This window comes from Bombina bombina, chromosome 3, assembly GCF_027579735.1.
Source record: "Bombina bombina isolate aBomBom1 chromosome 3, aBomBom1.pri, whole genome shotgun sequence".
NCBI classification, from domain to species: Eukaryota; Metazoa; Chordata; class Amphibia; order Anura; family Bombinatoridae; genus Bombina; species Bombina bombina.
The window spans coordinates 1075955627-1075974090 of NC_069501.1; the positions used below are offsets into that span (position 1 = coordinate 1075955627).

An 18464-nucleotide genomic window follows, 5' to 3' on the forward strand; every position below is an offset into this window, starting at 1 on the left:
TATCCTGTTTTGCATTTTTAACTTTTAAGAATCCCTCCTCCTTTCTGCTTTGGCTTTCATGTATTTAGCCCCATGTATCATTGTTAGGGTTATCGATGTATATCTTAAATTTATTTTTTAAATGGTTAGCTAATTGGATATCTACGGGCCCCGCATTTTCTTTTCCGTTTAGCTAAATAACTTTTAATTTCCCCACGCAAACTGCTTTTGCAGCTTCCCAGAAAACCTCTATTTTATGGTAATAGTTCTGTTTTATATTTTATATTGTTTCCATTTTTGCACTAAAAATCTATTAAAATCTATGTCCTGTATCAAATATTTAGGAAAATAAATATTATTAGTTCCGGGTTTTCGGGTTCTAATACCCTCAATATCTAGACCAATTATTGCGTGATCCGATATGATTATATCATCTATATATAGGATTTAAATCTAAAGATAGCTCGGGTCCATTTATTAGGAAAAGATCTATACGTGACATTACTCTATGAGCTTTTAGATACACATGAAAAAGATCTCATATCTGGATCTTAATCCACAAAATGTCATAGAGATCGATATTTATTCCGACAAACTCTAAATAAATTTTTCTTCCATTTTCCCCTTCCTACAGGGCAATTTACCGGTCTTGTTCTATCTATTTCGGGATTTGCTGTCATATTAAAATCCCCGGCAATAATCATATTCTTATTACTGTGAGGGAAAAGTTTAATGTATATAACTCATCCCAAAAACCAGGACTCTAGATCATTTGGGCCATAAACATTACATATAATTAATGATGTATTACCATGCTCAATTCCAAGTATAATACTATCTCCCTCTCGGATCCCTCACCTGTAGTGTAATTTTATATTTAAAATTTTTAGAAAATAAAACTGCTACCCCTCTCTTGCGTTTGGGTCCAGGGGCAGCAATTACTTCTCCTACCCCATTTACCTTTAGTTTTATTCACTTCCACCTCCTTGCAAATGAGTCTCTTTGTAAAAGAGCTATATCTGGATTCTTTTTTTTAAGTAATTTTAAGATTATTAGATCTTTTAGCAGGGGAGGTTATCCCCCCCACATTCCCATGATACTAAATTAACCATTACTGTTTCTGTGTCTTAGAGAAAAAAACAAAACACAACACCCAACAAAAAAACACACAGGGAGGCGTTATACCAACATAAAACATCATAAATATAATTCCTCCTTTTATAAGCATACCAAGTTCTTTACATCGATAATCCATATTGATATTACAAAAAGCCACATAATATGCCTATTTCAACAGGGGGCAGCCTGTAAATGTACCCCTAAAGGGACTTAATATATTCCTCGTCCTCTTGCTGTGATTTTAGCGTAATATTTTCATTATTATATCTGAAACAAATTTTAGCAGGATACATAAGTCTGGCTTGAACACCTTTTTGTATTAGGGAGGAGCAGAAAGGCGACATTTCTCATACGTTTCATAGAGGTTTCATACGAATAATCCTGGAAAAGTATAATTTTCTCCTGCCCTATCATTAGTGGAACTTTTTTTGTCTAGCATATCTCATGATTATTAACTTCTCCTATTTACCATTACAGGCCTGGGTTCTATTTATGCCATTGCTCTCTACTCTGGGAGAACCTATCTATGAGCCCTTTCTACCCAAAAAGGATGTTTCTGAAGTTTGTAGACCCAGTAACATTGGTAGTGTCTTTAGAAGCAAATTTAATTAAGTCATGATACTGAATATTGTCTGGGAGACCTATTATCTTCACATTGTTCCTGCGGTGAACGATCCTCTAACTCCTCTACCTTAGACAGAATATTTTTTAATGGTAACCTGCTGCAGTTATAAGTAATTTATCTTGCATGCCTACCTGGTCTTCAAGATCAGTTATTCTCGTTTCGGCCTCCCCTAATCTACTGGAAAACTGTCTGATCTCTTCTGTAAGCTCCGATATCTCAGATTTAATTGCGTTAAGTTGTGGTAGTATTAATTCAGATATTTGTTGTATTAAATTTTGTGTATCATAATTGCCTGATTGTAAAACCCTGACCATACCATACTCTGTTCCAAGTCAGAAGTTTGGGATTTTCTCTACACGTTGTTTGGGTGGCATTGCTGGCGATTTAGTTTTTGATACTGTGACAAATCTCTCCATCAAAGAGAGAAAAATTAATTATTAGTGAGAAAACGTAATAATTACACACCACACAAAAAAAAAAAAAAACAACACAGCCTTGTGGACTTGTGGAAGTGAACTAATATAAAATTATAAACAAACTTATATATAATATATATATATACTATATATATATATATATATATATATATATATATATATATATATATATATATATACAGACCCACACACCTATATATACACATATAAGTGTAGTTATTTAAAAAAAAAAGCCTATCTTGGCTTTATCTTCAGTGATTATGACGGCTAAAGCAATGTCTTGTCAATGATAACATACAAGAAAGACAATTAATCCTATCCTTACCAGTGTCTAATAATCACTAATCAGATACTGCTTACTGGGAGATAATAGTAACTAACTACCACCACCTAACTCTCCAAAAATGTACCATGCCTATATTGATCCAACCACAAAAAAAAACTTTCGTATCATCAGCTTAACTTAATCCTACTGACCCAGAAGGCTATTACCTCTAGATGTACTAACTACTCCTATCTGCAGTTAGGTGAACTCTTTAGCTTACTCACATAGTATTGTATCACCCAAACACTGCTGAATTATCAACTTAGCCTTCTGGGAGACACACTCTTTTTGGCCCTAGACCTGGGTCTCATTCACCTACACATGCCTTATATGAAAAGAAAAAAAAAGAAAGAATAGTCCAAATAATTTTGCACACATAAAGAAAATTGTCCAAGACTTTAGCCCACGTTCATCCCTCTTTAGTTGCAGACCAGGCTCTGCTGTACATTCTGGAAGAGGAGGCCTTGATATAAAAAATAAAGTTCTTTTCTAGCTCTGTGGTACACTGCAGTAAAGCTAGTTTTTACAAAGAGTTTAATGTACAGCTCCCCTTGTTACTGGGTAATACCACCTAGCCCCAATATTGTTTATTACGTGAGTCACACAGTGTCCCCAGGAATCTTGAGCAAAACTATAGGTCTGTACACTGCTACGCACAGCACTTAATGTAGGACCATGGCATAGGCAGAGTAAATCTCTTCCTTAAGGACCCTCTATTCCAAGTACTTTGCTTTTTATTTGTCCAGCTTTTATTACAACCCTTCTTTGATTCTCACTGATATATAGCAATCAGCTATCTCTATTACCAAATCCACAAATTAACATGTTCACCGTTTTGTGGCCCTGTATCCCTCTCCACAGCTTATTCAAAGCTAATCCACTTGGCTCACACAGCTTTATTTTTACAGTTCTTTATAACCCCGATGTTTTAGGTTTTATGCTGTGACACTTTACTTTTACCAGGCCTCCATAGGGATATAGCTTATGGCTCTTTATCCAAGTCCTTTCTGCTGTTTTCTCTCTTTATCTTTCCCCTAGTAAAGGGTTTTTACTTCCTCTTTAGTGTACTCTCCAGCTCTCCCCACCACGGAACAACACAACACAGCTTTAAAAACAGTCCATCGCAAGCATACAGAAAACACGGGTAGTGGCAGATATTATAAACTGATACTTGCGCCTTTCCTCACGGATCACAGACACCATACAGAGCCGCTCCCATATACTTCACCGGCACCTTCCTGTGTCCTGCACCAGTCGTGATACCTCCCGAACGGTCCCGGTAGGAAGATGAGCCCGGACTTGTTGGACGCTCACTGTTGCTCTGTGGAACACTCTGCTCCTTCCTTTACTATGGTGCAACACTCCGCTATCTGCCACCAGCGCTATTCCACGCTCCCGGTATCTGAATCATCGCCCGGATATCCTTGAATGCTGCGACTACTTTTGCTGCTTGTGGCCCAGTGCCAGCCGGCCGCTGGAGGCAAGTAGGACTTCCGTGCAAACCTTTGTGCGTCCTTCCCTGGCCGGTGATATACTCCTCGGCAATAGGGGTACTCTTTGCGGGGCTGTTGGAAGTTTGCTCTTCAGACTCGAGCTACAGTGCGCTGTGCACCTGACACACCGCTCCTCCCACCTGAAGTCCTCCTCTATATAATATTGTACTGCTTGTATAATAAGGTTTTAAAACTGTCAACTTACTGTTCTACGGTTTTACTTGATATAATACGTTTTGATTGATTTTCTCATTCAAAATAAAGTAAATCGATTAAAACTCTACCATAAGACATCATTGGGTAAAGAATAATGGTCTATGACCGCTCATACTTTATAGAAGCCAGCAGTCTTGCGTGTTTTAATATAATTGACTGATATTAGTGATTTGGCATCCACTGATGTTGCTGTGATCGTATCCATACAGTGGTTGTACTTCACAGAGAAGGCAAGATAACCTCTCTATATTGAGAAGCCTGGGAAGCACTGTGTTAAAAAAGACATGGATGTTTACAAATTTCAGTTTCTAGCAGGAACTTACATTTTTTACTGTAAATGATTGGGATTGTTTTTCCCTCCAACTTCTTCAAATGCTTCTGCAATTTCATTTCCCAGATTAACTATTTTCTGATTTTGAGTTTGTCCAATTTCTGCTCATGATGTCAAGTGAGACCTGATAGAACCATTGACATTCCATTACAAGGGTCTACGTTGCAAAGCGTTCTCTCCATTTCTGTGTAAGTGAAGGGATTTCAAAGACAGCAAGGACAGTTGAATCCATTATACATAGAATGCTACAGTTTAACCACTCTGTGAAGTACAAGTCACACTCAAATTACTAACAAAAGACGGCTCTAAATCATTATAATCTGAGATGTAGTCTATGGCCTTTTTGACTGTGTTAAATCTCCTACCTAGAACATTTGGATTTTTATAAAGTGGATCGCTCCTTTTTATGTATGCACATTAAATTGAATTATCCATAGCCACTAACTATTTCAGTACTATAAGACATTAAATTAAAATAGAAGCTGTAATTCATGTTAATGTTGCTTTAGATGTAAGAAAATTAATTTTTTACTGGCTTATAAATATATTGGCATTAAAATGTTGGTTGCTTTTTCAGATTCGATTCTATTCTATTGGGTACTTGTAAAGTGCAAACTAATCACCCGTGAGGGTCTCAAGGCGCTATGAGAGGGGGGCTAAGGGAAGACGATTCAGTTCTTGAGGTCCTTCCTGAAGTTGGTAAGGGAGGTGGATTGTCTGAGGTGCAGCAGGAGGAGTTCCATGACCTTTGCTGCTATATAGGAGAAGGATTTTCCTCCAGCTGTTTTTTTTCTTGATGCGGGGGATGACTGCGAGTGCTTGGGTCGGCAGAGCGGAGTTGTCTGGAGGGGGGTGTAGAAATTGACACGGTGGTTGATGTATTCAGGACCGATGTTGTGGAGGGCCTTGAATGCATGGGTTAGGAGCTTGAAGGTGATTCTCTTGTTGACGGGAGCCAAGTGTAGGTTCCTTAGGTGTTCGGTAATGTGGTTTTGGGCGAGTGATGTAGAGGATGAGTCTGGATGAGGTGTTCTGGATGCGTTGGAATCGTTTCTGGAGCTTGATGGTGGACCCAGCGTCAGAGTGCGATTGCCGTAGTCCAGTTCGACTACTGACGAGGGGCGTGGGTGACAGATTTTTCTAGGTTTCGGTGGGGATCCCACTTGAAGATTTTTCGCAGTTAGGTGGAGGTATGTGAAAACAGTTGAAGAGACGGCTGTTGACTGGCGGTCCATGGAAAGTGATGAGTCGAGGATGACGCCTAGATTTCTCTTGCAAGGTGTATCCAGTCCACGGATTCATACTTACTTGTGGGATATTCTCCTTCCCTACAGGAAGTGGCAAAGAGAGCACACAGCAGAGCTGTCCATATAGCTCCCCCCCCCCTAGCTTCACCCCCCAGTCATTCTCTTTGCCGTGTTAACGCACTAGGTTCTTCTCTCAGGGAGGGTAAAGTGAATGTGATGTTAGAATTGTAGTTTTATATCTTCAATCAAGAGTTTGTTATTTTTAAATGGTACCGGTTTGTACTATTTACTCTCTAGCAGAAAAGTGATGAGATTTCTGCTGAGAGGAAAATGATTTTAGCATGTTGTAACTAAAATTCCACTGCTGTTCCCACACAGGACTGAGGGAGTACCAGAAACTTCAGTTGGGGGGAACAGTTTGCAGGCTTGACTGCAATGAGGTTATGTTCAGTCATTTATTTCTAGACAAGACTGAGATAATGCTAGAAGACTGACAAGATCCCCATGTGGGGAGGGTTAAGCTATGTTCTGAGACTTAGTATAGAATTGAATGCTTACATGACAGGGCTAAATAGGCTGGTTGACACTAATGCAAGGGTAATTGATTATTTATTAAGAAATACTCAATGGAGACACCTTTTTAAGCACTTTGGAATGTTTTACTGGGGTTATTATCCACATGGCATAAATTTAGTCACTTAGAAGTGATTTTTGTAGGCCTCACCACTCTGGAGTGGGAGAGGCCTAATTTAGCTTGAAAGACAAGTTCATGCTGCTTCACATGGAGGGCCCTGCTGCTGATTGAGGGCCTAGAAGAAGCTTTGTTTCCCCAAAACTGATCCCTAAGAGGTAGGTAGGGCCACAGCAGTAAGCTGTGGCAAGGTGCTGTAGTTTGTTAACCAGTTGTTGGCTTTAGGCTGCTCCGGTTTGGGCATTAAGGGGTTAATCGTTCTGAAACTTGCTGTGCAATCTTATTAAAGCCTTAGGTACATACTGTTTCAAAATTTCAAAAGGATTGGTGCATTTTTCACTGTTTTGTAAAATTGTGTGCTCTTTTTATTTCTTAAAGGCACAGTAACGTTTTTTTTCAAATTGTGTTTTTATTTGATTAAAGTGTTTTCCAAGCTTGCTTGTGTATGCTACTAGTCTGTTAAACATGTCTGACACTAAGAAAATCCTTGTTCAATGTGTTAAGAAGCCATGGGGAACCGTTCCCCTCTCAGAATGTGTCCAATTGCACTAATATGTCTATACACTTTAAAGATCATATTGTTGCACTTAAAAATGTGGCCCAAGATGATTCTCAGACTGAAGGTAATGAGGATAGTCGTCTACCTCTCCCCATGTGTCACAACCAGTTTTGTCCGCGCAAGCGACGCTTAGTGCCTCTAGTGCGTCTGCCCCTATTACATTTGCAACAACTAGCGACAGTTATGGATAATTCCCTTGCGGCCTTTCTATCCCAAACTGCCCAGTTTTTCTACAAAGCGTGATAGCTCTGTTTTAAGAACAGATTATGAGCAGTCTGAAGCTTTTGGTAGCCTTATCTGATGTACCCTCACAACGCTTTGACGCTCTGAAATAGAGGTGAGGGATTTGATGTCTGAGGGAGAAATTTCCGATTCAGGAAAGGTTTCTCATCGGGGCAGAGTCAGAATTCATTAGCATTTAAATTTAATTGGAACACCTCCGCATTTTGCTCAGGGATGTATTAGCTACTCTGGATGATTGTGACCCTATGGTGGTCCCAGAGAGTTGTGTAAAATGACAAGTACCTAGAGGTTCCTGTATACACTGATGCATTTCCGATCCCTAAGAGGGTTGCGGATATTGTTACTAGGGAGTGGGATAGGACCAGGTGTCCCTTTTGTCCCCCCACCTATTTTTTAAGAAAATGTTCCCCATAACTGACCCTAGGCGGGACTCGTGGCAGACGGTCCCTAAGGTAGGGGGGGCTGTTTTGACACTTGCTAAGTGCACAACCATACCAATTGAAGACAGTTGTGTTTTTAAAGATCCTATGGATTAAAAAGTTAGAAGGTTTACTTAAGAAAATCTTTGTTCAACAAGGCTTTCTTCTCCAACCTATTGCCTGCATTGTTCCTGTAACTACTGCAGCGGCTTTCTGGTTTGAGGCGCTGGAGGAGTCGCTCCAGACAGAGACCTCATATGACGAAATTATGGATAGAATTAAGGCTCTAAAGCTGGCTAATTCATTTATCACAGATGCCGCTTTGCAATTAGCTAAGTTGGCGGCAAAAAATTCAGGCTTCACCATTATGGCACGCAGAGCGCTTTGGCTCAAGTCATGGTCGGCCGATGTGTCGTCAAAATCCAAATTGTTAAATATCCCTTTCAAGGGAAAGACCCTTTTCGGGCCAGAATTGACAGAGATTATTTCAGAAATCACCGGGGGAAAGGGCCATGCTCTCCCCAGGACAAGCCTTTTAAGGCTAAAAACAAAGCTAATTTTCGTTCCTTTCGTAATTTCAGGAGCGGTCCCGCTTCAGCCTCTACAGCTGCAAAGCAAGAGGGTAACGCTTCACAGCCCAAGGCAACCTGTAAGCCTATCAGGTGCTGGAACAAGGGTAAACAGGCCAATAAGCCTGCAGCTGCTACCCAAGACAGCATGACGGGGTAGCCCCCGATCCGGAACCGGATCTAGTAGGGGGCAGACTTTCTCTCTTCCGCTCAGGCCTGGGCAAGAGATGTTCTCGATCCCTGGGCTTTAGAGATTGTTACCCAGGGATATCTTCTAGAATTCAAGGACTCCCCTCCAAGAGGAAGGTTCCATATTTCTCGTCTGTCTACCGACACGACAAAGAAAGAGGCGTTCTTACGCTGTGTAGAAGACCTACATTACAATGGGAGTGATCACCCAGTTCCAATTGCGGAACAAGGGCTGGGGTTTTACTCAAACCTGTTTGTGGTTCCCAAAAAAGAAAGGAACTTTCAGACCAATCCTGGATCTCAAGTTTCTAAACAAATTCCTCAGAGTCTCATCATTCAAGATGGAGACCATTCGGACAATCTTACCTATGATCCAGGAAGGTCAATATATGACTACCGTGGATCTAAAGGATGCGTACCTGCATATCCTAATCCACAAAGATCATCATCAGTTCCTCCGGTTCGCTTTTCTAGACAAGCATTACCAGATCGTGGCTCTTCCATTCGGTTTAGCCACTGCTCCCAGAATTTTCACAAAGGTGCTAGGGTCCCTTCTGGCGGTTCTAAGACCGCGGGGCATAGCAGTGGCGCCTTATTTGGACGACATCTTAATTCAGGCGCCGTCTTTTCACAGAGCCAAGGCTCACACGGAGATTGTATTGGCCTTTCTAAGGTCTCACGGGTGGAAGGTGAACATCAAAAAGAGTTCCCTGTCCCCACTCACAAGGGTTCCCTTCCTAGGAACACCAATAGATTCGGTAGAAATGAAAATATTTCTGACGGAGGGTCAGAAAGTTGAAACTTTTAACTACTTGCAGAGTTCTTCATTCCATTCCTCGGCCATCTGTAGCTCAATCTGAGGGCGATATTCAATGCGCTTCAGGCATGGCCTCAACTAGCTGCGGCCCAAATTCATAAGATTTCAGTTGGACAACATTGCGACTGTAGCTTACATCAATCATCATGGGGGAACAAAGAGTTCTCTAGCGATGAGGGAAGTAACAAAAATAATCAGGTGGGCGGAGGCCCACTCCTGCCATCTCTCAGCAATTCACATCCCAGGTGTAGACAACTGGGAGACGGATTTTCTAAGTCGTCAGACTTTTTCACCTGGGGGAGTGGGAACTCCACCCGGAGGTATTTGCCCAGCTGACCTCAGCTATGGGGCATTCCAGAGTTGGACCTGATGGCGGTCCCGTCAGAACACCAAGCTTCCTCTCTACGGATCCAGGTCCCAGGACCCCAAGGCGGCATTGATAGATGCTCTAGTAGCGGCCTTGGTCCTTCAATCTGGCTTATGTTTTCCCACCGTTTCCTCTTCTCCCTCGTCTGATCGCCAGAATCAAGCAGGAAAAGGCGTCGGTGATTTTGATAGCGCCTGCGTGGCCACGCAGGACTTGGTATGCAGACCTAGTGGACATGTCATCTGTCCCACCATGGACACTGCCAATGAGGCAGGACCTTCTAATACAGGGTCCGTTCAAGCATCCAAATCTAGTTTCTCTACGTCTGACTGCTTGGAGATTGAATGCTTAATTCTTTCAAAGCGTGGTTTTTCTGAGTCGGTTATAGATACTCTGATCCAGGCTAGAAAGCCTGTCACCAGGAAAGTCTACCATAAGATATGGTGGAAATATCTTTGTTGGTGTGAATCCAAGGGTTTACTCATGGAGTAAGATTAGGATTCCCAGGATATTGTCTTTTCTCCAAGACGGTTTGGAGAAAGGATTGTCGGCTAGTTCTTTAAAGGGACAGATATCTGCTCTGTCTATCCTTTTGCACAAGCGTCTGGCAGAGGTACCGGACGTTCAAGCGTTTGCACAGGCTTTAGTCAGAATCAAGCCTGTCTATAAACCTGTGGCTCCGCCATGGAGTCTAAATCTAGTTCTTTCAGGTTCTTCAAGGGGTTCCGTTTGAACCTTTACATTCCATAGATATTAAGTTGTTATCTTGGAAAGTTTTGTTTTTGGTATCTATCTCTTCTGCTTGAAGAGTCTCAGAATTATCTGCTTTACAGTGTGATTCACCTTATCTGGTGTTCCACGCAGATAAGGTATTTTTACGTACCAAACCTGGTTTTTCTTCCTAAAGTTGTTTTCTAACAAGAATATTAACCCAGGAAATAGTTGTTCCTTCTCTGTGTCCTAACCCATCTTTGAAGAAGGAACATCTTTTGCATAATCTTGATGTAGTTCGTGCTTTAAAGTTCTATTTACAAGCAACTAAGGATTTCAGACAAACATCTTCTTTGTTTGTTATCCTATTCTGGTAAGAGGAGAGGTCAGAAAGCGACTGCTACCTCTTTCCTTTTGGCTGAATAGCATCATCCGTTTGGCCTATGAGACTGCTGGCCAGCAGCCTCCTGAAAGAATTACTGCTCATTCTACCAGAGCAGTGGGTTCCACATGGTCTTTCAAAAATGAGGCTTCTGTTGAACAGATTTGTAAGGCAGCGACTTGGTCTTCACTGCATACTTTTGCCAAATTTTATAAATTCGATACTTTTGTTTCTTCGGAGGCTATTTTTGGGAGAAAGGTTTTGCAAGCAGTGGTGCCTTTCGTTTAAGGTACCTGTCTTGTTCCCTCCCTTCATCCGTGTCCTAAAGCTTTGGTATTGGTATCCCACAAGTAAGGATGAATCCATGGACTGGATACACCTTGCAAGAGAAACAGAATTTATGCTTACCTGATAAATTACTTTTTCTTGCGGTGTATCCAGTCCACGGCCCGCCCTGGCAATTAAGTCAGGTAAAATTTTTTTGTTTAAACTACAGTCACCACTGCACCCCTATGTTTTCTCCTTTGGCTTCTTAACCTTTTGGTCGAATGACTGGGGGGTGGAGCTAGGGGGGGGAGCTATATGGACAGCTCTGCTGTGTGCTCTCTTTGCCACTTCCTGTAGGGAAGGAGAATATCCCACAAGTAAGGATGGATCCGTGGACTGGATACACCAAAAGAAAAAGTAATTTAATCAGGTAAGCATAAATTCTGTTTTTGTGCATGGTGTGTGGGAGTTGGAGGGTGTCAGAGGGCTGTGGGCCACCAGGAGTCATCCCATGCTGATTTGGTGGGTCCGAGGAGGAGGATTTCGGTCTTGTCAGTGTTGAGTTTGAGACGGTTGTTGTTTATCCAGGTGGCGATTGCTGTAAGTCCTTCATGGACGCTTTTCGTGGCGGGGTCTCGGGTTTTGAGATGGTTAACTGGGTGTCGTCGGCATAGGAGACTATGTTGAGGTTGTGTTGTCGGATGATGGCGGCGAGGGGGCCATGTAGATGTTGAAGAGGGTGGGGCTAAGAGAAGAGCCTTGGGGTACGCTGCAGCTGATTGCTGTGGGGATTGGAGGAGAAGGGTGGGAGTCTGACTTTCTGGGTTCTGCCGCTGAGGAAGGAGGTGATCGATTCCAGGGCCTTATTGCGGATTGGTCGAGCAGGGTGCAGATGTCGTCTGTGGCAGCGAGGAGGGCGGTCTCTGTGCTGTGATTGCTCCTGAAACCGGATTGGGAGGGGGTCCAAGATGTGGTTGGTCTCCATGTGGTCAACAAGTTGTGCGTTGATGGCCTTCTCGATTACTTTGGCTGGAAAGGGCAGTAGTTTTTAGGATCTATGGGGTCAGCTGTGGGTTTCTTCAGCAGGGGTTTCAGCTCTGCATGCTTCCAGTCTTCTGGGAAGGTGCCGGTTTTATGGAGCAGTTTATGGTGAAGCAGAGTTCATGGGCAAGGGTAAAACCCTCTATGTTGAATGTGTGGTGCGGGCATGGGTCTGAGGGTGCTCCGGAGTGGATAGATTTCATGATTCTGAGTGTGTCCTCCGTGGTGAGGGGGCTCCAGGTAGTCCGTAGACGGTGGTGGGTGGTGGGTTTGGGTGAGGTAGTGGTGGGTGGGTCGGCGGTGAGTGGTGAGTTCTGGAGCTCAAGGCTGTCTTAGATGATTGATTATCTTGCGGTGGATGTAAGTAGCAATGTTGTCGCAGAGGTCCTGGGAGGGTGGGATGTCGTTAGTATCACTGTTGGTTTGGAGAATTTCTTGATGACTGTGAATAGCTCCTTGCTGTTGTGGGTTTTGCCGTGGATTCTGTCTAGGATAGCGGTTTTCTTTGTGGTTTTGATGAGATGGTGGTGGGTGGTGACGGCTTCTTTGTAGGCGGATTTGTCTGAGGGGGACTTGCTGGATCTCCATGTTCTCTCTAATCGTCTGCAGTGGCGTTTGGAGTCCTGGAGGGTGGGGGTGAACCAGCTGGCCTTGTTGGTGGGCTGGCGGCTGGATGTTTTCTTGAGGGGGGCGAGGGTATTTGCGCAGTCTGTGATCCAGCGATGTAGGTGGCGGGCGGAGGAGTTTGCGTCAGTTGAGGTCACACTGGGGGGGACTTGATCAGGGTGGAGTGCAGTTGTTCTTGGGTGATGTTGTTCCAGTTTCTGCGGGGCGGGTGGTGATGCCGGAGGTGCGTGGTGGGTTTGTTGAAGGAGAAGTGTATACAGTGATGGTCAGTCCAGTGGAGTTCGGTTATGTGGTTGACTGAGATGTCGTTGCCTGCGGAGAAGATCGGGTCGAGGGTTTGTCTGGCTATGTGGGTTGGGGCGTTTACAGGTTGCTTCAGTCCAATGGTTCCAAGGTTGTCCAGGAGGTTGGTGGTGTTGTGTCATTGGGGTTGTCTAGATGGAAGTTGAGGTCACAGAGTAGGATGTAGTTTGAGGCGAGGGTGTGGGGTGCAAGGTGGTCGGTGATGGAGTCACAGAAGGCGGGACGCGGTCCTGGAGGTCTGTAGATGAGGGTGCCGCGGAGGGTGGTGTTGTGGTTAACCTTGATTTTGAAGTGTAGATGTTCCCAGTCTGGTGAGTGATCATCGGAGGTGGTTGTGACTTGGATGGAGTGTTTGTGGATGATGGCAAGCCTCCTCCTGGTCAGTTGCTGCAGTCTTTATGGGAGATTTTATAGCAATCGGGGATGGCTATGGCGATGTCTGGCGCTGATGTGGGGTTGAGCCAAGTTTTGGTGAGGAAGGCGACGTCTGGGGAGGTGGTGTCGAGCAGGTTCCAGATTTCGATGGTGTGCTTGTGGATGGAGCGGGTGTTGAGGAGGATGCAGTTGAGGTTCTCGTGGCTATTTGAGTGAAGGATGTTTGGTAGATTTGTGGTCGGCAGGGCGGTGAAAGAGCAGTTGCGGCAGGTGAATGGTCCTCTGGTGTTCGTCGGGGATGCGAGGTGGCATGCTGATGATTTACCGATGTTTAGAGAGCGAAGGGTGCTAGTTTTATAGCGGTGGCGGGTGCGGAGGTCATGGTTCGTGGCGCTGGGTGCGGTGCAGGCGCTGACGGGCTTACCTTTGGCGCACCTGCTGCTCGCGTCCGCTGAGCAGTCGCACAGCGACTGCAAGTTTATAGAGCTGGGAGGGGGGAAGGGTTGGAGCAGGAAGTCAGAACAATACAGCAGGGTAGGGAGTCCCAGAAGGGACTGAGCAGAACAGCAGAGAATGCAAGTATATAGGGCTGGGAGGGGAGAAGGGTTGGAGCAGGAAGTCAGAACAATACAGCAGGGCAGGGAATCCCAGAAGGCACTGAGCAGAACAGCAGATAATGCAAGTATATAGAGCTGGGAGGGAACAATACAGCAGGGCAGGGAGTCCCAGATGGTTGTAGAACCTGCAATTGTAAACATGCTTTGAAGTCTTCATACCAATGTGTATTATACAGCAGTATATTTTGTATCTATACTGTACATTTGTTGGTCAATTTTAAAACTACATGAGAACCAGTATGCACCTTGTAATATTCAGATACATTAAAAACTATAAACAACTGGATGTGGATTAGGAACTGTGTAAGAAATATAGCTATTAAGAAATCATCTTCAGATAACAGCTTTTTGGCTGAATTAGAAGCTTCAGTCTCTTATATTTGAATATGCGTCCCTTCTCTTCAATACAAATGCTTATTCAGAATAAGGGAAAAGTTATGGCGCATCATCCTTATTTGAGACATACTAGAAATGGTATGTAAATAAAGAAAAATATAATAAAATAAGGTAATTTAGCATGAAAGGGGAAAACATTTTCAATTTAATTGATATTTTGATTTTTCAGATGAAGCCAGGGTGTTCTGGAAAGAACAACAAGCAAGTGGAAATGTGGATGAGATATTTAAGCAAATGCAGAATCAGTTGCAGGTTCTATGGCAGAACATCAAAGATGGGTCAGCAACAAACCAAGGTGAATGTTTGCTATAGTTTGCTTTAATGGAAGAAGCTATAATCACCTATCTATTCAAAAGATTCAATGTTAATATTGTACTTTGGATAGTAAAGAATAATTGTTTAAAAGAGCATGACAATATTAAAGGTTGCTTGGACGACAGTTATAATTTTGTTTAGTTTATTATTCTTATTATTCTTATTATTGTTATTACTATGATTATCATCAGTTATTTGTAGAGCGGCAACAGATTCAGCAGTGCTGTAAATATAGGTATAATATGCAAAGGTAGCATTTTTAAGAGCAAATGGGCGGAGGGCCCTGCCAAGAGTTGCACTGTTTAAAATCACCTTTACATGAAGGTGATTCGCTAAACAGCTGGGCTCATAGGCTACATGCTAAGGGGCTTCAAGGGGATTATAAAAGAGACGTGGATCTGAGGTAAGAAAAAGAGAGCGCATATTGAGGGGGTGAAACGCAACATATGGGTGGAGCTGTCAGCAGCTGTGGTTTTGTTCCGTTTTTAAAGATGTTTCAATAAAGCATTGCTTTTTAACTATTAAAAGTGCTTTTGTGGCGCCGTTTAGTGTGTAGCTTTGAAGAGAAACATTCTTGACTTTTTATTTTTTATTTTAAATTATTGTTATATGTGTAAAGAGAAAATACCAAATATGAAAACAGTTGTCTGTAGGCAATATAAGAAGACAGAAGCGCCAGATGAAGAATAGTGTATGAAGAATAATACAGATGAAGAATAGTGTATGATAGATAACACTCACATTTAGTGAAGCACCCCTATTGGTGCAAACAAGGCAGGCTGGACTAAAACAGTCACCCAGCAAACTGGCCTCCGATGTTTGATCAGCAATCTGTAGATGGTGTTAAAAAGCAAACAAAAGCACCAATATGGCCTAGTATTGCATGATAAATGAGAGATGATATCAAACAGGTTTCACTTACATTTGTGTGGAGCACCTCTCTCGGTGCATTAGAAGCAGGCTGGAATCAAACAGTCACCCAGCAGACTGACCTCCGGTATGGCAGGAAACTCCAAAGGATCAGGATACAAACAGTCCAGAAATGGTAGTGTATCAAACCAAAATGTGGGTAAGAAATATAAAAGTATGGCAGCAAGTGGTAAGTGTATAAACTTACTTTATTAAAATAAAAACAAGCAACGCGTTTCTCAACCAGTGGCTGTTTCAACAGGCTTAATACAAAGCATAAAAATCACTTGCTATATACTATACAAAATATTCTATTCAATATACAACTCCTGGTATATTGCATATTAAATATAATATTTTGTATGGTATAAACTGTGTGTGTGTGTGTGTGTGTATATATATATATATATATATATATATATATATATATATATATATATATATATATATATATATATATATATATATATATATATATATAGTATTGAGAAAATTGCTGCCAGCAACATGTCTCCAGAGCTTTTTTTGAGGCTGCAGCCTCCACTGATCCCCCAACAGAGTACCTCCAGTATCTGTCGTATCATAGCTCCTAGTGGGCGTTGTACATTTATCTACTAAGCATTTATTCTATGCTAAGGAACTTTTCTTTTTTTTTTTTTTTTTTTTACTTTTGTAAAGCTTTATTAGCAAGAAAACTGACAATACAAATAAGTTCCCAAACACAGTGGGAAATGTCAAACAAATTGCATAAAGATCATAATACAACAAAAAGAAAAAAAAACAAGTGGGAAAAAAGAGAAACTGGGCTTGTCACAGTTAACATTTTCCCAGTGTCAAATGGTACCATAACCAATACGGATGAGCTATGAGTAAGGGATGATAACTGGTACGTTATGAAAGGGAGAGGAAGAGAGAGAAGAAAAAGAAAAAAAAGAAAAAAATGGGGAAAAAAGAGAAGAAAGAAAAGGAAGAGAGGAGAATGGAGAGGAAGAAAAGAGAGGAGAGAGGCTCTTGTGAAGACATTACGCTAGCGGGAGTGATCAGAGGGAGGCATCTACATATCTGCCCAGGGGAGCCAATGAGGCTTAAACATTGTAGCCCAGTTTTCCCAAGTCAATTCGAAAAGGTCTATTTTATTAATGGTTTAAAACACATTTCTTTCCATAGAGTTAATATAGGCTATGATGTCTACAACAGAGGACCAACTTGGGGGGTTATGGGTTTTCCATGCTCTAGTGATCGCCAGTCTAGATATGCTAAGGAACTTTAAAGACAATGTTGGAATAACTTGAGTCCAGCGTCTGTAAGGGTACACGGGATTCTTGCGCAAATGGAGAAGGAAGCAAACCCTAATTTATGTTGTTTAAGTGCTTCTGGGTGGGCACAGAAGAAGGTTTGCTTAGGGGATTAAGATGAGACCTCTAACAGTCGACAGCCAGCGGTTTCTTATGAGCAGGATGATTACTATACTGGGGGCAAGAGTGACAAACCGGAGCTGCAGGAGGAACTTCTAGAAGAGCAGAGAACAGTTCCCCTGTTTCAGCAAGCAGCAGCCCAAGATGATGCTGGGGTAATTTTATTTGCTGGGTGTATGAGTGAGTATGCAGTAAGATTGTTACCAGGGGTGGAGTGGTCGACCTCCCTGAGCAAAATGTGAGCCTTTCTGGCAAGAGTGATAAAAAATAAAATGTTATCCGGATTGACTCACCCTGATATGCTGGATTTTTCAGCTTGGAAGTGGTGTCTGAACGATGCAATAGTATCAGGATTGTACATTTTGCCTATTATTCCTTTAGGGTTGTATTATTAGTCTTACTAACTGGCCTCCCTCTCTCCCACCTCTCTCCCCTTCAATCCATCCTAAATGCATCTGCCAGGCTAATCCTCCTCTCTCGACGCTCTGTTTCTGCTGCAGCTCTCTGTGAGTGCATTCACTGGCTCCCCATTCACAGCAGAGTTAAATTCAAAATTCTCACTCTGACCTTCAAATTCCCCCTGTATATGTCTGAAATTTTTTGTCTTTTATTGTATTGTTTCTCTGTTGTACTTTTATCCTTGTACCCATGGGCAGCGATGCGCAATCTGTTGGCGTTTTTTTAAATAAAGAATAATTAAAATAAAAATAGTCTGACATATCATCCTAGAACTGTTAATTCCTCATTCTATTTATGAAGACTTTTTGTCTGATCATGTAGTGATAAGGCTTTATGCTGGTTTCACCTTTCTGGAGTGACTCCCGAGTCCAGCTTGTATATCCAAATGCAATATGAGTCATTCCTCTACCATTTTATTATAGTTATATTACGGGGCTATAGCAAGGAACCGTTTGCATACTATAAGAGTGGTTTTCCTCCCCATTGATACTCTAATCTTTGTTTCCATGATACTTGCATTTAAGGGTATTTATAAATGTTCCCCTTTTACTATTCAAAAATGACTTTGAAAATTTCATTTTAAGCTATACACCTATATCTACCTCTCAATTTTATGGAGCCTTGGCAATGTATTGTCCCCCATTTCCTCTATTTGATTTTCAGACATGGTAGAGGATTTAAGACAGACTTTAGTTTTTTTACTGGGGACATCTTGTCTTTATAACTTGAGGTATGCTGGGGATTTTACTTTCCTCAGATTCATGGGTATTAGACAGACACTTGTTTGTTTATTTTTTTATTAATATTTTTATTGAGGGTAATAAAAATACCAGACATACAGGTTGCTCAATGCAATAGGTACATACATCGTGTCTTGAGTGAAATATATATATATATATATATATATATATATCTAGGTACAGCAAGCAATTTGAGGAGCAAACCCAGAAGCCACCCTCTATTTTTATCCCTCAACAATAACAAAGGTCACGTTTGGACCTTCAATTGCACAGCTCACTGA

At 42.1% G+C, this 18464-nt stretch overlaps 1 protein-coding gene across 1 annotated transcript in view; it reads left to right on the forward strand.

Annotated features, from left to right (window-relative positions):
- Positions 1 to 1586: 1586 nt before the first annotated feature.
- Positions 1587 to 18464, forward strand: part of SETDB2 (SET domain bifurcated histone lysine methyltransferase 2) — a 554051-nt gene continuing 537173 nt past the window's right edge. Inside the window, exons 1-2 of the mRNA XM_053708364.1 lie at positions 1587 to 1681; positions 14515 to 14640. Of these exons, the coding sequence (XP_053564339.1) occupies positions 1591 to 1681; positions 14515 to 14640 (217 nt within the window). The 5' untranslated portion in view covers positions 1587 to 1590. The remainder of the gene's footprint in view (positions 1682 to 14514; positions 14641 to 18464) is intronic.